The sequence below is a fragment of the Rosa rugosa genome, chromosome 1, assembly GCF_958449725.1.
Source record: "Rosa rugosa chromosome 1, drRosRugo1.1, whole genome shotgun sequence".
In the NCBI taxonomy this organism is placed as follows: domain Eukaryota; kingdom Viridiplantae; phylum Streptophyta; class Magnoliopsida; order Rosales; family Rosaceae; genus Rosa; species Rosa rugosa.
Genome location: NC_084820.1, coordinates 54624218 through 54647938, shown reverse-complemented (window position 1 = coordinate 54647938; position 23721 = coordinate 54624218). Strand labels below are relative to the sequence as shown.

The 23721-nt window shown below is 38.9% G+C and overlaps 2 protein-coding genes and 2 long non-coding RNA genes across 4 annotated transcripts; all 4 read left to right on the top strand.

Annotated features, from left to right (window-relative positions):
• The first annotated feature begins 280 nt into the window (after positions 1 to 280).
• On the top strand, positions 281 to 3997 carry LOC133725501 (proteasome subunit alpha type-6). The gene is made up of 9 exons (XM_062152778.1): positions 281 to 465; positions 905 to 999; positions 1087 to 1168; positions 1308 to 1404; positions 2136 to 2194; positions 2328 to 2410; positions 2789 to 2884; positions 3149 to 3208; positions 3657 to 3997. The coding sequence occupies exons 1-9, from the start codon at positions 390 to 392 to the stop codon at positions 3747 to 3749; spliced, it is 741 nt and encodes a 246-aa protein (XP_062008762.1). The 5' UTR covers positions 281 to 389; the 3' UTR covers positions 3750 to 3997.
• A 1537-nt stretch (positions 3998 to 5534) lies between these two features.
• Positions 5535 to 9989, top strand: LOC133741602 (uncharacterized). Its single transcript, XR_009862049.1, has 3 exons — positions 5535 to 5931; positions 6387 to 6448; positions 7729 to 9989. It is a non-coding gene; the product is annotated as an uncharacterized LOC133741602 (long non-coding RNA).
• Positions 9990 to 11773: 1784 nt separating this feature from the next.
• LOC133741591 (uncharacterized) lies at positions 11774 to 15442 on the top strand. The gene is made up of 3 exons (XR_009862039.1): positions 11774 to 12170; positions 12626 to 12687; positions 13968 to 15442. It is a non-coding gene; the product is annotated as an uncharacterized LOC133741591 (long non-coding RNA).
• Positions 15443 to 15889: 447 nt separating this feature from the next.
• On the top strand, positions 15890 to 21551 carry LOC133725500 (uncharacterized). Its single transcript, XM_062152777.1, has 8 exons — positions 15890 to 16046; positions 16291 to 16597; positions 17045 to 17242; positions 17400 to 17672; positions 18164 to 18266; positions 18475 to 18593; positions 19182 to 19358; positions 20284 to 21551. The coding sequence occupies exons 2-8, from the start codon at positions 16304 to 16306 to the stop codon at positions 21139 to 21141; spliced, it is 2022 nt and encodes a 673-aa protein (XP_062008761.1). The 5' UTR covers positions 15890 to 16046; positions 16291 to 16303; the 3' UTR covers positions 21142 to 21551.
• Positions 21552 to 23721: the final 2170 nt, after the last annotated feature.

The window sequence follows — 23721 nt, the reverse complement described above, 5'->3', positions numbered from 1 at the left end:
TGGTGGGGCAACAACATCACACCACCACCTCTCCTCTCCCTATGAGCAAAACCATCCCCAACATTATGAACACATAGTCTAGGTGGGCCGCAACCCAACCCGGGTTTAAATGGGTTCCTTCAAAATACCTATTTATGGTGGACTCCCTCGGGAGGTAGCCCAAACACATAAACAACCCGAAAGCCCAACCCGACCTGTAGTGCAAACGATGTCGTATCGGTGAGTAAGTTTCAACTCGGAACTAACTTGAGAAAAAAGCATACTTTTGCTTTGCTTATTAAATCTCGCTCTGAACCCAGAAGACCACTATAGTCTGATACAGAAACCCAAAGCCCTAAAGCTGAAAGAAAGAAGAAGAAGAAGAAGAAGCGGAAGCTCAGAAATCGAATATGAGTCGTGGTAGTGGTGGAGGGTACGACCGTCATATCACGATCTTCTCACCCGAAGGTCGTCTTTTCCAAGTCGGTATGTGATTCTAATTCCCACTACCTCCGTTTTATATTTCTCAAATCTAAACCTAGGGTTAGTGCTTGGGAGTGATCAATTTTAGGTCTTTCTGCTTTTCGTTGCTTATTTGTGTCACGGAGATTGAAACCCATTAATTTTTAATTTTTTTTGGTTTGATGATGAAATCTGAGGAAAAGAGGGAAAACGACGATGACCAAGATGAAATCTTTGAGTGCTTAATTTGTTTGGCATTGGTTTCAGCTTGATTTTTGAACTTGATTCATTTGGTTGGATGTTAAGAAGTTTGAGGAAAGAAGAAAAAGAAAGTACAAATTTTAATTTTTTGGTTCCAAGATCCAAAATGAACTTTGTGTGTGTAAAATAGAATGTGATTGTGAGTTTATAATGGTTAGCATATAACGATTTCTGAGATGGTTTGTTTTTGATGTATGAATAGAATATGCGTTTAAGGCTGTGAAGTCTGCTGGGATTACCTCCATTGGTGTCCGAGGGAAAGATTCAGTATGTGTTGTGACTCAGAAGAAAGTCCCGGTGAGTATTAGCGGTTCATATTGCCGAGAGTTTGTTTGACCATGGGCTGAATTTGTGCGGGTTGTAACTGTTATGAAATTCATGCAGGACAAGCTTTTGGATCAGACGAGTGTAACCCATCTTTTTCCCATTACTAAGTTCCTAGGGTTGCTGGCTACTGGCATGACAGGTTTCTTTTTTGGCCCTCCTGAGAAGCTTTTTGGACGAATTTGTGGTTTTGACTTCTTACATATACAGATATATGCTCAAGTACTTCTGTTGTTTAAAAGCTCACGTTTGGTTCATCCTCTTGGCATGTTGTTTTCTAGCTGATGCAAGGACTCTGGTATCACAAGCAAGGAATGAAGCAGCCGACTTCCGATTCAAAAATGGATATGAGATGCCTGTAGATGTATTGGCCAACTGGTAAGTAGTTGAACTGGTTATGCCATATAATGCTAAAATGGAATTGAACTTTTAGATGCAGTTTAAATTGCCATATTTTTGTAATCTTTCACTTAACGAGTCTAAAAGTTCAAAAGTGATTTTCCCCCCATTCCCTCAAGTGGTTAAATAGAATCCACAAATGGGTGCCACGCTCCCATGGAATCTGGACTTGCCTTTGCTATTGGTTATTGTTTCTTTCTCTCTATGTTAGTATTCTACATCGTTTTTCTTTCCCTCAACGTTACCTAGTTTCTTTTTACTGGTAGATGCGGTATTTCTCTAGATTTAGATAATAGAAGGTATGGTGTGGGTTTCATGGTAAAGGTGATGTTGAGTAAGTTTTCTGGTTAAGCTTTAGAATTCAAGGGATTTAGGTGTGCTACTTCATAATATCAGGACCAGCACTGAGAATCTCAGACAATTAATGTAGTACTAGTTTCAGATCATGCACTCTGAACATGTCAAAATAACCCACATCACAAATGTTTTAACCTCTTAAATATGTATGGCAAGTCAGAATTCAGGTATTGTGAACCTGGCCAGCTTGTGGTTCCTGGGTAGCCACAGGACAGCTGACAATAAATCCTTTTACTTGCTGCCCGTTTCCATAATAATTCCAAATTTATAATACTATAATCATCATGATAGTTTACTCTTCATAATTTCTAGGCCATCTCATGATCTTCCACTGATATCATTTGTATGTACAGGATTGCAAACAAATCACAAGTCTATACTCAACATGCTTATATGAGACCACTGGGAGTAGGTTTGTTTCTTGTTCTCTTATTTTGGTTCTGTATTTTTCTTCCTCTCTCCATCCTCTCGCTATAGATTTATTAGTTGTCTTTTTTTTTTGCACTGATAGTATCCGTTTTCTACCATGTTATGTTTTCTTGAAGTTGCTATGTTGTTGGGTGTTGATGAAGAGACCGGACCTCAACTCTATAAGTGTGACCCAGCTGGTCATTACTTTGGTCATAAGGTACATCCAATGTTATTTTGTAACTTGATCTGGAGAACAAAGTATGTGAAAAATTAATGATAAATGCCATCAGAACCTTCCTACACTTGTCCAGAGTTTCTTCTCTGCAACAACCCCTTTTGGGCTACTCATTCATGACACTTTGGTGTTGTGTTCTTTATTCGCTCTCATTGCGTATCTTTCTCATTTATAAAAGACAATTTGAGCTTAACTTGCATCATTACACAACTTTGCTCGTGTTGGCAGAAGATTGGAACATTGATCTTGAGACATTATTGTTTTTGTAGTTTCATGGACAAATTTATCTCTTCTATTTCTTATCTGGAGGAGTAGTATGTCCGCTTTAGTTCTCAGCTGATAAATAATTGTGTATCTCAGGCCACAAGTGCTGGATTGAAAGAACAGGAGGCAATTAATTTCTTAGAGAAGAAAATGAAGAATGACCCTTCCTTTACTTACGAGGAGACTGTGCAGGTAGAAGTTACTCATCCTTTTATCTATTTAGTATTTACTGTTTTGACAGTATCATGGGCTCACTTTTTTGGACATGAAAAATAACATTTTTTCGTCTGAATTACTTTATTTTGCAAATAGAAATATGCTATTCTGCAAAACTTAAATCAAAATTTCTTTCTCTGAGATTTTGGATGTGGTTTTTACTAAGTGATACTTGACAAAGATGGTAATGTCAGTATGTATGATTTTTTCTCTGACCTTCCATAATGCTTTCATTGTTAGACTGCCATTTCTGCGCTGCAATCAGTTCTGCAAGAGGATTTTAAGGCCACAGAAATTGAGGTACTGGAGCCCCTTCATTAAATTTGAGTACTGTTTATTTATGTGATCTACAAATATGGAGGCATTATTTTCTTGCATGAGGATCAGGAGTGCTTTATCACACAAAGTTTCTGAAGAGCAAAGTCAAATATTTTGATAGATATCTACAGCACTCTTCAGTCTTGCATTTAGTAGGAAAGCACATAACACGTATTGTTTCCATAAGTTTATTCTCCCGTACTTGAGATTCTGTTCTGTCTATCATTCTTTTAAATCATATATTGATAGTGGTGAATTCTTTTGTGTTGATATAACTTTTGTGCGGTTAGCTTCTACTACACATGCTTTATGTTCATCTCATTGATATAACTTTTTGGACATGCTTTATGTGCCAAAATCCCTTGCAGTTGGACATGTTTTATTGACAGTAATAATGTATTATGTTAATGTCTAATGTCTTTTCTTTTAGGTTGGAGTGGTGAGAAAGGAGAATCCCGTTTTTAGAGTGTTGCCCACTGAAGAGATTGATGAGCACTTGACTGCCATAAGTGAGAGAGATTGATTCCTGGACAAGGGTTATTCAAAATGATACGATGCCGGATGCTTTTCTCTCCCCCTGGGATATCATATGCTTATTTTAATCGTTAAACAATTGCTTTAGCAATTTGCTTGGGATGCTTAATTCACCTTCTGTAACTTTTATTAGCTGAAAATGCTACCGTTGAACTGCTGTGCTTCCCAAAAGTCTTGTATTCTCAGGATTTCCAGCCATTTCCATATTCGATTTGAATTTTCTTTTTCAAATCACAATGTATCTGTTTCCATATTTCGTAGTTGGGTGGAAGTGGAACAAGTCAAGACGCCTCAAGTTCTTGTTTTTTCTTTGGATGCATATCTTCCCTCGGCAGGTATCCATTGACCTAAAATCTGAAAAGGTAATACGAAAATTATGGGCTCCGATTGGTGTGACAAGAGGCCATAGAACTTCCAGAGTTGCAGCCGAGACTGGGGTGGTCTCATTGCTGCTCCTCCAGTGCCATCATCGATGTGCTCTTGCATTTAGGTCAACACAAGCAAGACTGGGGATTAGAGCGTCTCACACCAGGATCTCCCCGTAGGTTTTGAAGTAATATCCTGTATGTTCAAATTTAGGTAGGAGGAACAAGAGAGCTGAAAGATTTTAGTTTAGGTGAGATATATTCAACAGTCCCAGATAACAGAGCACTACTGGCCCGGGTTAAATTGTTATTACATTAAGTTAAATTACATTTAATAAATCCTAAAAAAAAAAATTAGATAATGAAACTGAAATAAAATGTAGGGTCCTTGACCCAAAGCCCCAAAATCAGGAAAAATTATCTCACTTACTCCAGCAAGAGATTTTTATTCCTATTACCCTATTTCAAGCAAAATATCAAGTTTACCCTTAACCAAATTGTTTATTCCCTCGATATCTCTCCTCTTTCAGATCGCTCTCTCTCTCTCTGAGATTTTAGATCTCTCTCTCTCTCTCGTCGTCATCCCGGTCAAAACAGTCGGAGCAGGGGTACTTGCCGGAGTCTCCGATTATTTCCACCGACCTCATGAACATCGGGCTCGTCATCGACTTCATCCGCCAGGAAGAGCCACCGCCTGTGGAGAATCTCGCGGCGACGACCTTTTGCTCCAGAAGATTCTGCCTCTCCGGTTTGTCCGCCGGGAAGAGCCACCACGGTGTCAGATTATGAAATATTGAGTTGAATCAAAAGCGAAAAGAGGAAGAGAGAGAGAGAGACCGAGACAACTCGTTTGAAGAGCTAATTGATGTTGCTGGAGACATCACCGCAGAGTAAGATTTTGGGAGGAGCCTTTGCGGTGAGAGAAGAAGCGGGATTTGGAGGTTGAAGAAGGGTGAATCGTTCGAGAAGGTTTGTTTTGATTTCGGTAAATATAAATGGACCTAGTTGTTGAAATAAAAATTGATGGGTCTGATGTAGTTGGCACTTAAGGTTCTTTTATTTAGAGCCCGGTGGTAGAGTGGCTCTAGACTCTCTCTGTGACGTCCCGAACCTAAATTTACCAGTTTACGAGTATTTCGATGGGTAAACGACATTTACATTTACTTTTTTGGTTCCGTTTCGACATTTTAGGGGCCCTAAAAGTTGGCTTTTTGTTCGGGTCAAAATTTGAGAAAATGTTCTTCATGAAAGTTGTAGAGGACGTTAAACCGAGCGCGTGCATATGTGGTACGTAAAAATCGGAGTTCGTATGCGAAAGTTATAAGCGAAAAGGTAAAATTACTGTTTATGGTAACTTTCTATAAATAGGACGAGTTACTGTGGTAACTCGTCATTTTCTCTCTCCCCGATTTTCTCTCCCTCTTCCCCCGCGTCGCCCTCTCTCCTTCTTTTTCTGATTTCTTCACCGTCCGGCGTCCGATGGACGTGATTCCAGTTGTCCTTGGACCGTCTCTTCCTCCTCTACACGATGGTACCAGTGGGTATCGGCGATTTGGCCGGCAAACCCCGAATTTATGCAAGCATTGTTACTGTAGCAGTTTGCTTCTCCGGCGAAATTCTCCAGTTTCCGGCTATCTTCGGCGGTGAAATTGGCTCTATTAGGAGCGCCTCGGGTCACTGATCATCTTCCCTCAAGACTTCTAGTTGGAATTTCCACGTTTGGAAGGTGAATTTGAAGGATTTCCAAATTTGTGGGTTTGGAGATTTCCGGGTTTGTGTTCATCGGCAAAATTGGAGCATTTCAAGGTATTTTCTCACTTGGTCACAGTTATGAAAAGTGCTTAGAATGTTGAGATGATTCTGTGGTTGAAATTTGGTGGCCGGAGGAGGAGTTGGCCGCCGCATGAACAGTGTAGCTGCATGAATAGTGCGGTGTATGAACAGTGATTTATATTCTGTTTTTTTTAGCTAGTTAAATCCTATAAATATTGTAGAGCTTGTATATGAAATTTGGTGAATTTTGGAGAAGCTTGGAATTAATTATGAATTTTTGAAGTTTAGGGTTTCGATTATGAATTACGAGAATCCGGCCGTCGGATATCTCTCGGTTCTGCCTTGGAACCTTTAAATTAACGAAATGGTATTAGTGGTAAAATTTGGGTTGAATCAGAGAAGAAGTGGCGAGATGATTTATGAGGATTTGATTTTGAGAATCGTATTTAATTGTTGAATAGTTATTCACGAATTATAATTGTGTACAGGGCGATATACCGAACTATTGCTCGATGAAGGAACTCGTATGCGTGATCGCCTAAATAGTACTGTGAGTGGACATTTGTTTTTAAATTAATTATGCATGCAGTATTATTATTTCCTTCCAATTGAGATTTAAATTATGTTTTGAATTATTGGGTTTTATGGTTTATTGAGCGTTGATTTATCGGGATTTATTCATGAATTACGAGATTAGTATTGAAATTCCTTCCCGAGGGCTTTTAGTAGATTTTTGAGATAGTTATTCAGGAGTTATTGAGTTGAAAAATGATTTTCGGGAAGTGACTGATTAAGAAAATATTATGAGAATTATTGATTTCGAATATCAGTTGATACGATGATATACGAGTACGAAGGATTTAGTAAATATTTGAGCATAGTTGAATTATCGAGATTTATTGAGTTTTGAGCTTTTCAGCCTTGAAGTAAGATTGAGTTTTCTTTCCGAAAGCATTTATTGATTTACAGAGTATTTGATTTATGCTTTCGAGGATTTATTGAGATATTGAGGTATGAGTTAGCGGGATAATCCTGAGTTATGCTTTCAGTGGATTATTAATGATTTATTGAAGTATTATCGAGTTTATTTCCGAAAGCAGGTAATTGTAAGAGGCTGTTTCCAGTTTATTGAGGAGGCTATTCAGTTTATTGAGGAGGTTATTTACGGCGCATGCGCATATTACCTAGTTGGCAGTCCCTTCTAGGTAATAATCTGGTTGGCAGTCCCTTCCAGACTATATTCCGGTTGGCAGTCCCTTCCGATGCGTCATTTGGGTGGCAGTCCCTCCCAAATGACATGAGATGGTTAGTTGGCAGTCCCTTCTATCCACCGCCTCCTATTCCGGTTGGCAGTCCCTCCCGATGCGTTATCTGGGTGGCAGTCCCTTCCAGATGACATGAGGTAGTTAGTCGGCAGTCCCGTCTACTACCTGTGGTTAGTTGGCAGTCCCTTCTACCACCGCCTCCTATTCCGGTTGGCAGTCCCTTCCGATGCGTCATCTGGGTAGCAGTCCCTCCCAGATGGCATGAGATGACTAGACAGCAGTCCTTTCGAGTTATCAAGCAAGCCTCTTGAAAAGGATGTTTTTATAAGGATTGAGGATGAGATTTTAAGAGATTTTAAGATGTTTTATTTCTACGCGATTAGATTGCAGTAAAGATGATGATTAAAAGTATTTTTCAAGATTGTTACTGCATGCGAGATTTTAGAGAATAACTTGGGAAAACATTAAGTTTTACTTATTCATTCGAAATTACTTATTTTTTTGTCCACTCACTCTAACGGATTTTAAATGTTTTCCCCTGGGCCCTTCGGTTTTAAATGCCCAGTTTGCAGGCCAGTTTAGCTTGAGGTCGAGCGTACTTGGGGTTGAGGCATAGCTGTCATAGCTTCCGCATTATAAAAGTATCGGTCATTTATCTTGCTTTCTATTCTCTTGTTCGCTTGTACATTAGATTGCTCTGATAACCTATGAGATTAATATTCTTAAATTCAGAATTGTTTATGAAATGAGAGATGTGAGATGTTGTGATATAGGGAGCAGGGTGGCTCCAGGAAAATAAGGATGGATGATTTGGAAGTGTGGATGTTTTTCTACAGGTTTTGGGTTGTCCATTTTTAGGGGAAGTTCTGTCAAATTGTTGGTAGAATTTCTTCTAAAGTGGGCCCCGCAGGGCCTCTTCGGATTTCAGGGTGAAATCCGGGGCGGGTCCTGTCAGTTGGTATCAGAGCATTAGGTTGTAAGATTCTGTAGACTTGTTTCGATCTAGTTACCTTATATGCTTGATGTTGCTCAGTACCTCCCGAGTGATGGCCCGACTGCAGCGGTTCCCCATCGTTTACTCTTCGGTGCTGAAGTATTCATCAAGTGTGTAAGGTACATGGTTAGTGATTTTCCTTCAGGTGCTATGCCTCTTATACGCCGACCTCATAGGGATTTCTCTGCGTATCAGGTTGATTATGTGTCTTGCACCTTTTCCTGGTGATTGTGATGTTAGATTACCTTAAAGGTTTGAGTTATGCTCCGAAATGTGATCCGAGGGAATGTGGTGGTTATCTCTCCCTCGATGCCAACAAGTTTGTTGGGGCAAGGTTTAAGGTGCAAGACTGGAGTTCGATTTTGTGTTTGATTGTTAGAGATGAGTGGACATAGCTTTGGGCTGTCTCTGTTTGCTATAAATTGCTTTGGAATCAGAATTGTTGATGGAAATGGAACTAGTAATATTAGTGGTTCTGACGTTGAACCAAGTTTCAGGAGTTATGTTACATGAGATGATATGTTATATAAGCGACATTTGGAATATCATTGACAGTTGTTGGAGATTACTTGGTAATCACGACTGGTTATCTTGGGCCTTTGACCTAACCATGATATTTGGATTTCGTTTTGTCCGGATTGGAAGAAATTGATTTTAGATACATTGACTTATAATTGATCCTTTTGAAGTTTTGGATCGTATTGAGTAAGAAGATAGACAGAATTTAAGTTTGATATAGTTTTATGTTTGAAACTTGAGTATTTAGTTGGACGCATAGAGCTTTACAATCGAGTTACGATCTTTGCCAGTATTTAATTGAGAAGATTAGAAACAACTTTTGTGTATGAGATTGTACCGATGTGTGTACTTGGTTATCCGTTTTTGGCTGTAATGGTTGTACCTAAAATCGGAGAATAGTGGTAGTGATATCGTTGGGTATTCATAATAGTGCAAGTGGAATTTACTTGTGATATTGAGTATGATTCGAGTTATAAATTGTGGAGCCTTCAAGATTAATTGTGATAGATTCTTGGTGAAGTTTTTGCTAGACAGTTGGATTGTGATATTGTAAGAGTGGTTAGTGGAATAACTTTGAGGAAATAAGTTTCCTAGTTGGCTCCGGAAATACTTCTAATTAAGGTTTGACCAGAATTCTTGTTATATGTGGGTCAAACGTAATGCGGTTTGTCTTGGCAGTGACGTATTTCAACAGTGATTAAATGGAGGAATTGGATCACCATGTGGTTGGATTAAATTTCAGATCCAGGTACTGCTTGGTGTGATACGAGATGTTGGACGGGTGTCTGTTTTGCATCAAGGTTGTTGTTCGAGGAAAGATTCTGTGAACGGTGTTTTATCATCTAGGAAAATTGGTTGTTGCTTGAGTTGAATACGTATATTAACAGTTTGCTTTTGAGGAATTAAGTGAGTTTTACTACCTTGGTACCGTTGTTGGTGGTAATGGGTTAAACAGTTTGAAATTTAATTTTTACTTTGATCGATCTTTCTACCGTATGGTGGCCTTGATTGGAGAAGTATAGAAAGTTGTTGGTACGATTGATATTCGGTCACCATCACGGGTTTATAGGTACGATGACTTAGCAAGATGTTGGAGTTGAGTTTGAAAATTAATTGTTTGGACTTGGGTTTTATCAAAGGTTTCAACCGACACTTGAAGTATTAACTGTTGAGCTACTATGGTTGAGATGTGTTGTTGGATTAATGCTTAGCGAGATGAGGATTGAGAAATTTTGGTGCAATCTTAGTTAGCGCAGATTAGTTTTTGAAATTGTTGTTGTAGCTGGAATATTATTGAATAAGTGTTGTTAGAGGGTGGATCTTCAGCTACTTTATCCTCAATTCAGCGAAGACAGTGTGGCTTGGGGGTATCAGCATTGAGCCATGCAAGGAGAGTTGGCTATACTCAAGTACTTGCAAGTTTGACGTTGATTATTGGAATATTATGGTTTGGAAACGCGGAGAAGAAAGAATGGACTACTTTGCTAGCAGTCTGGTACAGCAATTTTGAACATGAGTAGGTGTGCGAAATGTGTCGCCTTATGGCCAGCGGGGTATATATCAAAGAAGTTTCTCTAGTTGACTTAGATGTCATCCCAAGGCTTTGATCAATGTTTTAGTTAGGTATCAAAGTAGCGCAAAGGAAGTGTAGTGGCCCCATAACCTTCATGATTAAGAATTTATAGATTGATTCGAGGCTACTCTTTGATATGCTTGACAACTATGGGACCTCTACGTGCACGACATTCGATCAGAAATTTAAGCACAAACAGACAAAAAGCAAGTGCAGTTTTGTGGTTGCTAAGAAAATTGGTTGTTTCAGACATGTGGGTTATCAGTGAACAGCTTGTGGTGTTTTATTAACTGTTGGACTTTCCATAAACCCGTGTACGAATTGAAATTGTATTAAGTGTGGGTAGATGTATTATCATCATGTTGTTGGTGAACAAGTGGATCTTCACTGCACGAGTTATATGAAAAAGAGTATGAATGCTACTATTCAAACTGAATAGTTTGTGATATTGATACCATGAGTTATCTGGACTAGTATTTGACCTAAATTTCTTGACGCCGGAGTTGTGTACTTGTGAGTATGTACTACTACATAGTTAGGTAAGACAAGGGTATCCGACTTGGAACATTTATAAATTTGGGGTTTTAAGTATATGTTTTTAGTTGCTTGTGTAATTGAGATTGTTGAAATTATCAGTTGCTCCAGTCGTTGACTTAAGATTGCAAAGGGAAAACTTAACCCAAAGAAGATTTGATTTTCGTTATGCAGTTTCAATGTGTAGTTCGTTCAAGTAACCGACCTTGATTTAGCCTTGAGTCTTTATTCTGGAAATTTTAGTAGGCGTTTCTGCTCACATAGTTGAACAGTTTACAGGTTGCTACAAACATAATGCTTTGACGATGTTCTTCCTCAGTTGTTAGGACTGTCAGTAATGAATGGAAGTAAATCTACCTACTATGACACTGAATTTAGTAAGAACACTATGAGAATTATTCAGATCACAATAATTGACTAGATTTCAGCTAGAGGGTTGTTTCTTATAAGGGTTGATCTCCCTGTCCTAATTGGTCAAGTCTTGGATCAGTTTTGAAGGTAATTTCTACATGATTTGAGTAGATTTGCACATCTTTTCTGTGCCTTATCTTCGCCACTGCTGTAGGATTGATGTGCTATTCATCTTCGTGACTGTTTATTATGGATTAACGTGTGCACCCATCTCTACTTCAACAGTATGGAATTTCGAGGGCGAAATTTTTATAAGGAGGGGAGATTGTGACGTCCCGAACCTAAATTTACCAGTTTACGAGTATTTCGATGGGTAAACGACATTTACATTTACTTTTTTGGTTCCGTTTCGACATTTTAGGGGCCCTAAAAGTTGGCTTTTTGTTCGGGTCAAAATTTGAGAAAATGTTCTTCATGAAAGTTGTAGAGGACGTTAAACCGAGCGCGTGCATATGTGGTACGTAAAAATCGGAGTTCGTATGCGAAAGTTATAAGCGAAAAGGTAAAATTACTGTTTATGGTAACTTTCTATAAATAGGACGAGTTACTGTGGTAACTCGTCATTTTCTCTCTCCCCGATTTTCTCTCCCTCTTCCCCCGCGTCGCCCTCTCTCCTTCTTTTTCTGATTTCTTCACCGTCCGGCGTCCGATGGACGTGATTCCAGTTGTCCTTGGACCGTCTCTTCCTCCTCTACACGATGGTACCAGTGGGTATCGGCGATTTGGCCGGCAAACCCCGAATTTATGCAAGCATTGTTACTGTAGCAGTTTGCTTCTCCGGCGAAATTCTCCAGTTTCCGGCTATCTTCGGCGGTGAAATTGGCTCTATTAGGAGCGCCTCGGGTCACTGATCATCTTCCCTCAAGACTTCTAGTTGGAATTTCCACGTTTGGAAGGTGAATTTGAAGGATTTCCAAATTTGTGGGTTTGGAGATTTCCGGGTTTGTGTTCATCGGCAAAATTGGAGCATTTCAAGGTATTTTCTCACTTGGTCACAGTTATGAAAAGTGCTTAGAATGTTGAGATGATTCTGTGGTTGAAATTTGGTGGCCGGAGGAGGAGTTGGCCGCCGCATGAACAGTGTAGCTGCATGAATAGTGCGGTGTATGAACAGTGATTTATATTCTGTTTTTTTTAGCTAGTTAAATCCTATAAATATTGTAGAGCTTGTATATGAAATTTGGTGAATTTTGGAGAAGCTTGGAATTAATTATGAATTTTTGAAGTTTAGGGTTTCGATTATGAATTACGAGAATCCGGCCGTCGGATATCTCTCGGTTCTGCCTTGGAACCTTTAAATTAACGAAATGGTATTAGTGGTAAAATTTGGGTTGAATCAGAGAAGAAGTGGCGAGATGATTTATGAGGATTTGATTTTGAGAATCGTATTTAATTGTTGAATAGTTATTCACGAATTATAATTGTGTACAGGGCGATATACCGAACTATTGCTCGATGAAGGAACTCGTATGCGTGATCGCCTAAATAGTACTGTGAGTGGACATTTGTTTTTAAATTAATTATGCATGCAGTATTATTATTTCCTTCCAATTGAGATTTAAATTATGTTTTGAATTATTGGGTTTTATGGTTTATTGAGCGTTGATTTATCGGGATTTATTCATGAATTACGAGATTAGTATTGAAATTCCTTCCCGAGGGCTTTTAGTAGATTTTTGAGATAGTTATTCAGGAGTTATTGAGTTGAAAAATGATTTTCGGGAAGTGACTGATTAAGAAAATATTATGAGAATTATTGATTTCGAATATCAGTTGATACGATGATATACGAGTACGAAGGATTTAGTAAATATTTGAGCATAGTTGAATTATCGAGATTTATTGAGTTTTGAGCTTTTCAGCCTTGAAGTAAGATTGAGTTTTCTTTCCGAAAGCATTTATTGATTTACAGAGTATTTGATTTATGCTTTCGAGGATTTATTGAGATATTGAGGTATGAGTTAGCGGGATAATCCTGAGTTATGCTTTCAGTGGATTATTAATGATTTATTGAAGTATTATCGAGTTTATTTCCGAAAGCAGGTAATTGTAAGAGGCTGTTTCCAGTTTATTGAGGAGGCTATTCAGTTTATTGAGGAGGTTATTTACGGCGCATGCGCATATTACCTAGTTGGCAGTCCCTTCTAGGTAATAATCTGGTTGGCAGTCCCTTCCAGACTATATTCCGGTTGACAGTCCCTTCCGATGCGTCATTTGGGTGGCAGTCCCTCCCAAATGACATGAGATGGTTAGTTGGCAGTCCCTTCTATCCACCGCCTCCTATTCCGGTTGGCAGTCCCTCCCGATGCGTTATCTGGGTGGCAGTCCCTTCCAGATGACATGAGGTAGTTAGTCGGCAGTCCCGTCTACTACCTGTGGTTAGTTGGCAGTCCCTTCTACCACCGCCTCCTATTCCGGTTGGCAGTCCCTTCCGATGCGTCATCTGGGTAGCAGTCCCTCCCAGATGGCATGAGATGACTAGACAGCAGTCCTTTCGAGTTATCAAGCAAGCCTCTTGAAAAGGATGTTTTTATAAGGATTGAGGATGAGATTTTAAGAGATTTTAAGATGTTTTATTTCTACGCGATTAGATTGCAGTAAAGATGATGATTAAAAGTATTTTTCAAGATTGTTACTGCATGCGAGATTTTAGAGAATAACTTGGGAAAACATTAAGTTTTACTTATTCATTCGAAATTACTTATTTTTTTGTCCACTCACTCTAACGGATTTTAAATGTTTTCCCCTGGGCCCTTCGGTTTTAAATGCCCAGTTTGCAGGCCAGTTTAGCTTGAGGTCGAGCGTACTTGGGGTTGAGGCATAGCTGTCATAGCTTCCGCATTATAAAAGTATCGGTCATTTATCTTGCTTTCTATTCTCTTGTTCGCTTGTACATTAGATTGCTCTGATAACCTATGAGATTAATATTCTTAAATTCAGAATTGTTTATGAAATGAGAGATGTGAGATGTTGTGATATAGGGAGCAGGGTGGCTCCAGGAAAATAAGGATGGATGATTTGGAAGTGTGGATGTTTTTCTACAGGTTTTGGGTTGTCCATTTTTAGGGGAAGTTCTGTCAAATTGTTGGTAGAATTTCTTCTAAAGTGGGCCCCGCAGGGCCTCTTCGGATTTCAGGATGAAATCCGGGGCGGGTCCTGTCACTCTCTCTTATGATTCTTCCTCTCTCTGCATATGACTCTCCGAGTCTCTGTGAAAAAGTCAAGCTGGATGCTCTTGGTTGCAGATGGATCTGAAACAATACCCAACTAGACCCCACATTGTATTGCTTTGCTTTTTTCAATACTTTATCAATTACTCTTTTTCTCTGCAATTCTTGCCTTTTAGATTAGCTAGCTTTTGTTGTAGTGTGGCTCGGTTAACACTGCTGTTGGATCTTTCATTGTCATGTATGTGATAACATCCATCATTTACTGGTCTAATAACTACAGCGCCAAGACATTCCCAGATCAATTATTTATTTATTTTGCTAAAATGGGGGCAGAAGTTTTGAAAGAAAAAAAATTATTGGGAGGCAATACAGGGCTATTGGGGGACAATAGACGTTTTGAATTGATGTAATCTTCTTATTTTTTCTTTAATCAAAGTTTTATTTGTCTAAATTTAGGGATATTAGTTCTAATTTCGGCGATTGAAAGTTCTATTGGAGGGCAATATACGTCTATTGGGGGGCAATACATGGCTGATAGACGTCTATTGGGGGCAATAAACGTCTATTGGGGGCAGTAGACGCCTATTGGGGGCAATAGACCTCTATTGCCCCTCTATTGGAGGGCAATAGACATCTATTGGGGGCAATAAACCTTTCCGGTGAGGTTTTCAGAAATTTCGGTGGGCGGCGACCGATGACCGGAATCCGGCCGCCGGTGGCCGGATTCCGGCCAACTAAAAGCCAGATTCCGGCGGCCGGTGACCGGGTTCCGGCGAAGTCCCCTATGGTTTTTCTCTCTCTCTCTCTCTAAGTAACAAAGGTGAGGGTAAAATGGTATTAAAAAGAAAATAAAAACAAAAACAAAAAAATCTTAATGGGGTATTAGAGAAGATCTCCTTAGAGTGTTTTGGGTAAAAAGGAATTAAAATAACTTAATGGGGTAAGTGGGAAAAAAATCTCTAAAAATGAGGTAAATGGACAAAAACCCTAAAATGTAACTGGATTCATTCAGAGGTAGAGTTTTTTTGTTTAGTAGAGGATGGGTCTGATCGGCTCATAAACTATTTTGATTAATTTTGCTATTCAATAACGCTGGTGATACGTCTGCTTTTATCATTTAAAAAAAAAAATAAAGATTATCCATTTCAAATATAAATTTTTAGAAGACTTTTAAAATAGAAGAATAATAATATAAGAAAATGTCTCTTGAGTGAACTCTAAGAAATATCATTCTCAGAAATAAAAAAATGAAGTAAAATAATAAATAAAATTAGTAATAAAATGAAAAATATATTGTAACATCAACACACGATCATTATCATTTATAGCAAAAAACAATTAGTTTTGTGTAACCAACTTTAGTACCAAAAAAGAGACAGAAATGAGGCTCTACCCCACCGGAAACACAGTGGAGGTCGGTTTCTAGTTTCTACGCCCACCTTCCCCACTCTCACCTTCCTTCGTTTCCCGCCACGTGTCTCCCCCTCCCTCAACCCCACAAAAACAACGCCGCGGACCACCTTGCCGTTTCCTTTGAAAAAAACCTCCCCTCTCATTCTCATTCCAGAACACATATAAATACACACGCTTTGCTTTTAATATAATCTTTTTTTTTGATGCCTTAGAGACGAAGCCATTAATCCTCTCTCTCTCTCTCTCTCTGCCAAAATCGATCTCTTCAGGTACGCTCATTCTCTCCCAAAATCATATTCACCATGTTTATTAGGTTTTTCCAATTTCTCATTCTAACCAGGTCCGCCCTAATTTTCGTTCCCAATTTTCTCCCTCAACATTTTTTTTGCTGCTAATTCAAGGACGAAGAACGTTGATTTTATTATTATTATTATTTTTTGTTGAGAAAAGCTTCAGAAATCGAATTTCGTTGGTGAAATAATTGTTTTGTTTTGGGGTTTTGGATTATGTTAGGGATAGTAAGCTAATGGCAACTGCAACTATGGCCACCGCAGCCGGTGCAGCTGCTCTCTTGTATTACACATTGAACCGCAAGTTACAGACCGGCGGTGATGATGACGAAGGAGGTGGTGGTGGCTTGCCCGATCAGGCGCCTTTGGGAATCGACCGCGTTTCCAATAGGTTAATTCAGGCCCCTGCTACCTGGTTGGAGACTATTTCCACCTTGTCTGAGACTCTTAGGTTTACTTACTCTGAGACTCTCGGCAAGTGGCCTATAGGAGACTTGGCTTTCGGAATCAGCTTCCTTCTCAAGAGGCAGGTAAATAAGATAGTGGCTTTCTAATTTGACCTTCGTTTGAAGATTTCGTTTCTCTGAATGTAGTCATTGGATTAGAGATGGAAATGTCGAAAGTGTCACTGTAATTCAGAGGAGAAGACAAATGTCTAGATTGCAACTAACAGTAAGAGAAGTACTCCATGACATTTTGCAAAAAAAAAAAAAAAACACCGGTGCTGGAAGTTAACCTATGAATTCGACTACCGCTATTGTTTCCGATGATGAATTATTGATGAGCCATGGCCGGCATTATTCAGTTCAAATGTTGTTTCTCAATCTTTGAGATGATAGATCATTGTTTTTGTTTTCTCATACTTGTATTTTCCGTTTGTATCTGATATTAAATCATTAAATGATATTCGAGTTGTGGTTGTACCAAGCAACCCCTTATCTTGTATGGAAGAGTGATACTTGATAGTTACTTTGTAGGGAAACTTACTTGTTGATGGTGTATTTGGTGGAGAAGAAAGTCAACAGCTAAAGGGGCCTGAAATAGTAGAGGAACTTAAGTACCTCTTAAACTTATTAACACTGTGTTGGCACTTTTCCAAGAAACCTTTTCCTTTATTTTTAGAGGAGACAGGTTATTCTGAAGAGAATGTCCTTCTTCAGGAACCCAAAGCAGGAGTAAGTTTTTGTTTTAACTCAAATTGTGCTACTGTTATTGATTGTTCATCACTGCTGTTTGCATATTATACAGTGAACAGTTTTGATGATTTTCTCAGTTACTCAACAGTGATGCAAATTCATGCTGTATAGTTCTGTATGTACTTGTGTTGTGCAGATCTTGAAGCCTGCTTTTACAATTCTGGTTGATCATGACCAAAAATGCTTTCTCTTGTTGATTCGTGGAACCCATAGTATCAAGGACACTTTAACAGCGGCAACAGGGGCTGTTGTACCTTTCCATCACAGTGTTGTGCATGAGGGAGGGGTCAGTGATCTAGTTTTGGGTTATGCACATTGTGGAATGGTTGCAGCTGCAAGGTGGATTGCAACGCTTGCAAAACCGCGTCTTCTAGAAGCGCTTGACCAATATCCTGGCTATGAACTTAAGGTAATGTCATTGGTTAGATAATCTTACCAATTATCTTAGTAAATCAATTTGCATGCCTTTTAATGAGGATAAATTTGATGACTACTTAAATTCCTATTTTCATGTACAGTAATCCAGTTCTTATTTTGTGCGAAGATATCCGTAGTTGTTTTGCACCAGAGTTGTTGCCTCTGAAACTTTCTAAGGCAGTACATTTTCTTCATGTTTAGTTGTGTGATCTTCTTAAGGGGGCTACATATATATATATATATATATATTATATCATAGGTACTCCTATTAAGTATTAACTATATGATTACAATCATTTCAGTATTCTAACCTCTTGACACATGCTAACGTTAGAGGGCCCATATAAAATGACCTATATATGAAGGACATTTGACTTTTGGAAATATAATTGACATTAGAATCAGTCACAAGTAGAGTTTTTTCCCCCCTCACAATTTCACCAATTTGGCCTTCTAAATAAATGTCATAATGGTTATAAACAGATTGTAGGGCATTCTTTGGGTGGAGGCACTGCAGCTCTTTTAACATATATATTGCGTGAGCAGAAAGAACTGGCAACAACCACTTGTGTGACATTTGCTCCAGGTTTGTTTTCATTACTAAGTCATAACTAATATAAACTTCAGTGCTATGCAGCAACCATGTGTGGTCCCTTTTCCATGTTACTAACTCCAAGCGATATTTTTAGTTATGTGATGTATTATTTTGCTCTGATGTTTATTTAGTTTAGCATGATAAAACCATTTGTTCTCTTGCTTTATGCTGTTAGTGCTAACTCGGTATATAAATGCAGCTGCCTGTATGACATGGGAATTGGCAGAATCAGGCGCTAAGTTTATTACTTCCGTTGTTAATGGTGCTGACTTAGTGCCCACCTTCTCTGCTGCATCAGTGGATGATTTACGTGCTGAGGTTATGCTCTTGAATTCAATGATGAATATTTTTATATTCTACTGTATTTTTATTTGATTGGAGGTTAATTAGCAGTTTGCTCAGAATGTGTTGGTATGGAATGATGTTGTATTTGTCTGGTTGACTAATTCATATTGACTTGTTGAGAGAGTAGTTCTCAAGTGGAGACTTATTTATTTAGTTTCCTTATAAATTGAGTGGGAGTAATTTCCTCGTACTGGACTTCTATTGTTGCTGTTAAAAAGGTTCTTCATTGTGCGGCTTTGTTTTTTTCACACGTATTCCTCCCAAAACATGTTTTTAACTTGTTATAGTCAAATTATGACTTGAAGTTGAAAAAAGGAGCTGGAGAACTTGTTTAGCAAGGATTAAAGATATTAGTTGTATATGCCCAAATTTTCATGAGAGCTTGTAAGGTCTTTTATAAATATACTCAGACAACTGTATGATGCAATCAATTGGTTCTCTGGCTTGTTGGGTAGTTGAAAACATGCATATGCTTGGTATAGTTTTGTTGGAACATTGCTAATGTTTGCAATTTTTCATACTTTTAATATTTCTAACACAGTGTGTTGTAAATTTGTACAGGTAACTGCATCTGCTTGGCTAAATGATCTGAGAAATCAGATAGAGCAGACAAGAATCCTTAGCACTGTCTATCGTTCTGCTTCAGCTTTGGGTTCACGCCTTCCATCCATTGCCACTGCTAAAGCAACGGTTGCAGGGGCAGGGGCGATTCTGCGCCCTGTTTCCAGTGGTACACAGGTAACCACCTTACTTTTAATCTCATTTAGTTGCACATCATTTTCCTTTCCTTTTTGAAACTCCTTGGCTTCTTGTGACTATTGTATACTATTCAATTATTCATCATGTCTGTCTCTGGACATCTAGCTGCTGAAGCTATAATTTTTTTTATTAGATTGTTGGTAGTTATATTCCTTCAGCATCCCCAGTCGTTGTCTAACAAAATTGTCTTTTTTTTTTTTTTTTTTTTTTTTCTGATAAGAAAGTACTACAACATTATATAGTCTGACTAAGGTATCTGTTAAGAATATTTCATTTCTAAAACTTTTGGACTTAAAAATGTCCTATACTCTTTTAACCTCTTAAATATCCATTTCTGGCCTCCCACTAGTTATTCCCATCTTGGTTTTGTCACTAAATTTTTACTGGAAGAGGCAAATAATCAAAATTGTAGTTGAACCTAATATCTAAACATCTGTTGAACATACATGAATAACAAGTGAATGTAAAATACATCCAACAGTATTTAATATTAGTCACACTTTAAATAATCTTTCTAATGATATATTTCAACAACAATCGTACACCATACTGGAACCTATTAGCTTCTTTAAGTCAAAAGTGCAAAAAGGATATGACTTAAGGAGTTCTGCTTTTAGTTTAGTTTAAACAGAAGTTTAAAGAGAGAATAAAAGGTATCTGAATAGTGAAGTTTATCTGTAGAAAAAATATATAGTGCTATTTGGTTTTTAGAGAACTGGTTTTGAGTCTACATGGAGAGCAAGATTGGTTCTCCGAAAGAAAACCCTGCATTATGAACCATGCAATTGTGAATGTTTGGAGTGGATATTTGTGTTGTCAAGAAGCCTTGGAGATGCAACAAAGCTTATTAACATTGTGTTGTATTTAATCATTTGGTTGGGTCGTGGAACTTTCTGTTTTACAGGTTGTTATGAGAAGAGCTCAGAGCATGGCAGCATGGGCACGTCCTAACCTTCGCTTATCATCATGGAACTGCATGGCTCCTCGTCACAGAACCTCAGCTGTCTGTTCAAATTCAAATGATGAGGCAAGTTCTGCAGAGTCCTCATGTGGCCACACTGAGACTTCTGAGCCTCTCCTTACGTCTCCTAAGACAAGGATGAGCTCAAGTGTCATTGAAAGCCTTGACCTTCCTGTATCTACATCTGTAAGAATGGAGTGGACTTCGGAGATTGGATGCTCTATTTCTGATAGTGGGATGCGTCCAGATACTGATGACGATGTCGGTAATGAAGGTGACCATGATAGACATGAAGATCGCATGACTGAAGCTGAATTGTGGCAACAACTTGAGCATGAACTTTATGATAGAACAGAAGGTGAGGAGGCAGATGTAGCAAAAGAAATAAGGGAAGAGGAAGAAGCGGCAAGAAGGGAAGAAGTAAACGAAGCGTCAATAAGGGAAGAAGAAGAAGCGGCAATTGCAGAGGTAAGCAATGGCCAGCCGGAGAGCTCTTTTCCAGGAATGAAGGAAGCGCACAGATTTTTTCCTGCAGGCAAAATCATGCATATTGTTACCCTTCATAGTGGTGCTGCTAATTGTGAAAGTGGCAGCCCTAGCTCCAGTGGCTCGGATGAGCAGCAGCAGCCAGAAGAGACTAGGATTGGTATTTTCCTCACTCCAAGATCTCTGTACAGTAAGCTGAGGTTGTCGCAAACAATGATCAGTGATCACTTCATGCCAGTCTATAGAAGACGGATTGAGAAGCTGATAAAAGAATTTGAGAAAGAAGCAGCTTCCATTGGAGAGGTAGTATTATAGGGAGAGGGAGCTTGAAATGGTAGTTTGTGTATAGGGGTGTCACAGAAGGGCCGTAAAAAGCCCCCACAAATTTTGAACCCGAGCTGCATTGAGATAACAGCCCTCCATTGCATTGCTGCAATATAGAAATCATGGTGATCTGAACAATTAAAGAACCTGATGGGTGAAAAGTACTTTTGGATTGTGGCTGCTCATGTGCATCAGTTTTGCTGGGACAATGTGTTCTTTCACTTAAACATATATGCTGTAAATAAGTTGTTGTTTTACAAATTACAATTGATTCATTTGTTTTTGTTTATAGGGTAGTCTTACTGTTGACCTGTTTAACCTGTGAATTATACCATATGCTCCAACATGTTGCTATAGCATCCCATTCTCCTCTTTTCATAATTCATAGTATCCTTCTTTTACTTTTCCTTTTCTTAAAATGTCATCCTGTATAGGAATTCCACTTGTAAAAGCTGTATCATTGAGCTATGCTGACTTGGAGTTCCCCATCAAATCCAATTATGCAGTCCAAATATTATGTCAAATCTCTTCAGAAACTTGATTAGTTTTTAAATTACTTCGTTTTCTTTGTGACGTTACAAATCAAAAAAAAAAAATATATATATATATATACCCGCTTGGCCGCCAACAATTACCCCTTGTCTAAGTAACAGCAACCATGCTTTGAGCTTGTTGACCAACCCCTGCCCTAACATGATTTTCATATATTTTTGCATAAATTATTGTTAATTATTTGAATGATGAGCCACTTCCAAGCTCACATCAATGGATTTGGAGACTCAAACATAGAGATATTTTCTTCATTATTTACTACATAACAATTATTTGTGGCAAAATAGGGATGTGAGGATCAACTCTACTTCTCCTAGTGCAAGATATTTTGATTTCTATAAAGGTGTAATTTATATGTGATGATGCTCCTAATTTCTTTGTCGAGATTGATTAGTTGAAAGTTAGAACACAATTTGGCCAGAGTCCAAAAGGGAACAAACAAATGGTGTTGTAGACATGAACCAAAGCAAAACCCAAATGCTACACCATGTTTTGCCTGTTATATTGTATATTTATTTTTGTTAAAAAAAAATTGTATATTGATTAGAAACTTTTTTTATATCTTAGTTTGACTTCCATACCTACCCTTAGCAGGAAGTCGAAGGTGATTATGTCTCCATTAGCATAATGCGGGTTTGTGAAACACGATATCATTATGGTTCATATATGAGATTTAAACGGAAATTGTTCTGGCCTGTCATTAGCTCCGGTAATCTTGTTTCTGGTGTGAAACCCTATATATGTTTCTATTGTCTATCTATAGTATCCGGTCCTTGGGAGAGGCATTTTTCTCAAGAAAAGTGAATAGGTTCTCACTCAAGCTTTTTGCAATGTATTGAATTTAGCAATTAAAAATGTTAATCTTTTCTAAGGTTCCGTTTGGGATTGCTTCACTTTTTTTTTATATATATTTTTTTTTTATCAAGAAGAAACTTCATTAATAAATGAACGGGATACAATGAGTTCTGACATCATCTCATACACAGAAATGGCCACTGGACTTCACACTGGAACTCCAACATGACTAACTAATGGAGCCAAAAAGGCCCCGACTCAACTACAGACTTAACTTGCACTACAATTAAAAGGTAAAGACAAGATACGCAGGCGCAGTGAATTCTTGATACACAACTTTGTCAACACTAACGCGCCACTCAGAGTCCTCCTGACCTGCTTTTGATCGACCAAGTCTACACTAGTCGTGACTTCGAACCCGACCAAAAGAAATGCTGGACCGTCAGACATGAGACTAAAGTAAACCCAAGACCATGGCCACCTTAATGTCAACACTGTCAATCCACAAATGCTCCAAATCGCCATCACCTCCGACTCGAAGATCAGACAGGAACAATCCCACTAGAAGGCCAAGGATGATTGTCAATGCCAGTATGCCACCGCCAGACAATTTCGCCACCATTGCTGACCTAAATCCAGAACAGGAACGACCGCTAGACCGCCGAATAGAAGATTGTCTAAGCCAAAATTGCAGTGCACCCGACCCAACATCTAAACTTAAAACAAGACCTTGAAAGTAACTTATTGCTGAAAAACAAAACAAAGAAACCAAAACGTAAACTTAATATGCGAATAACATAAAATAACACATTTTGGGACCGAGCCCAAGCACAGGCCCAGGCCCAAACTCCATCTAGCCCCAGCAACAAGCCCCTGCCCAAACACCGCAGGCCGAGGCCCAAGTAGGAGAAGCTCCACCAGCGGCCGAGCTTGGCCCATACCCCCCACTGCCGCCGGACCACCGACTACCTTGCCCTGCCAGATCCGCCACCCATGATGACCATACCAGTTCATGCCACCACGATCATAGCAAATCCAAACCAGAAAGCGCCCAAACCTGCTCAGATCTGATCCCTTCCCAGATTGGATCCAGAGATCCAACCCGGATCGCGCCACCGACCACCCCAGATTGGACACCTCTGAAGGAGGATGAAACTGCCGCCGATCCGGACCACGCCACACCTCCATGCCCACGACGCCACCTAGCAGCCTCCACACTTTCGC

Bases quoted from the DNA above. Each gene is read 5' to 3' on its own strand.
- LOC133725501 (XM_062152778.1), top strand. From the start codon at position 390: ATGAGTCGTGGTAGTGGTGGAGGGTACGACCGTCATATCACGATCTTC. The intron at 2,195-2,327 runs GTTTGTTTCTTG...GTTTTCTTGAAG, and splicing joins TATGAGACCACTGGGAGTAG to TTGCTATGTTGTTGGGTGTT. The intron at 3,209-3,656 runs GTACTGGAGCCC...CTTTTCTTTTAG, and splicing joins TTAAGGCCACAGAAATTGAG to GTTGGAGTGGTGAGAAAGGA.
- LOC133725500 (XM_062152777.1), top strand. From the start codon at position 16,304: ATGGCAACTGCAACTATGGCCACCGCAGCCGGTGCAGCTGCTCTCTTG. The intron at 18,267-18,474 runs GTTTGTTTTCAT...ATATAAATGCAG, and splicing joins TTGTGTGACATTTGCTCCAG to CTGCCTGTATGACATGGGAA. The intron at 19,359-20,283 runs GTAACCACCTTA...TCTGTTTTACAG, and splicing joins CTGTTTCCAGTGGTACACAG to GTTGTTATGAGAAGAGCTCA.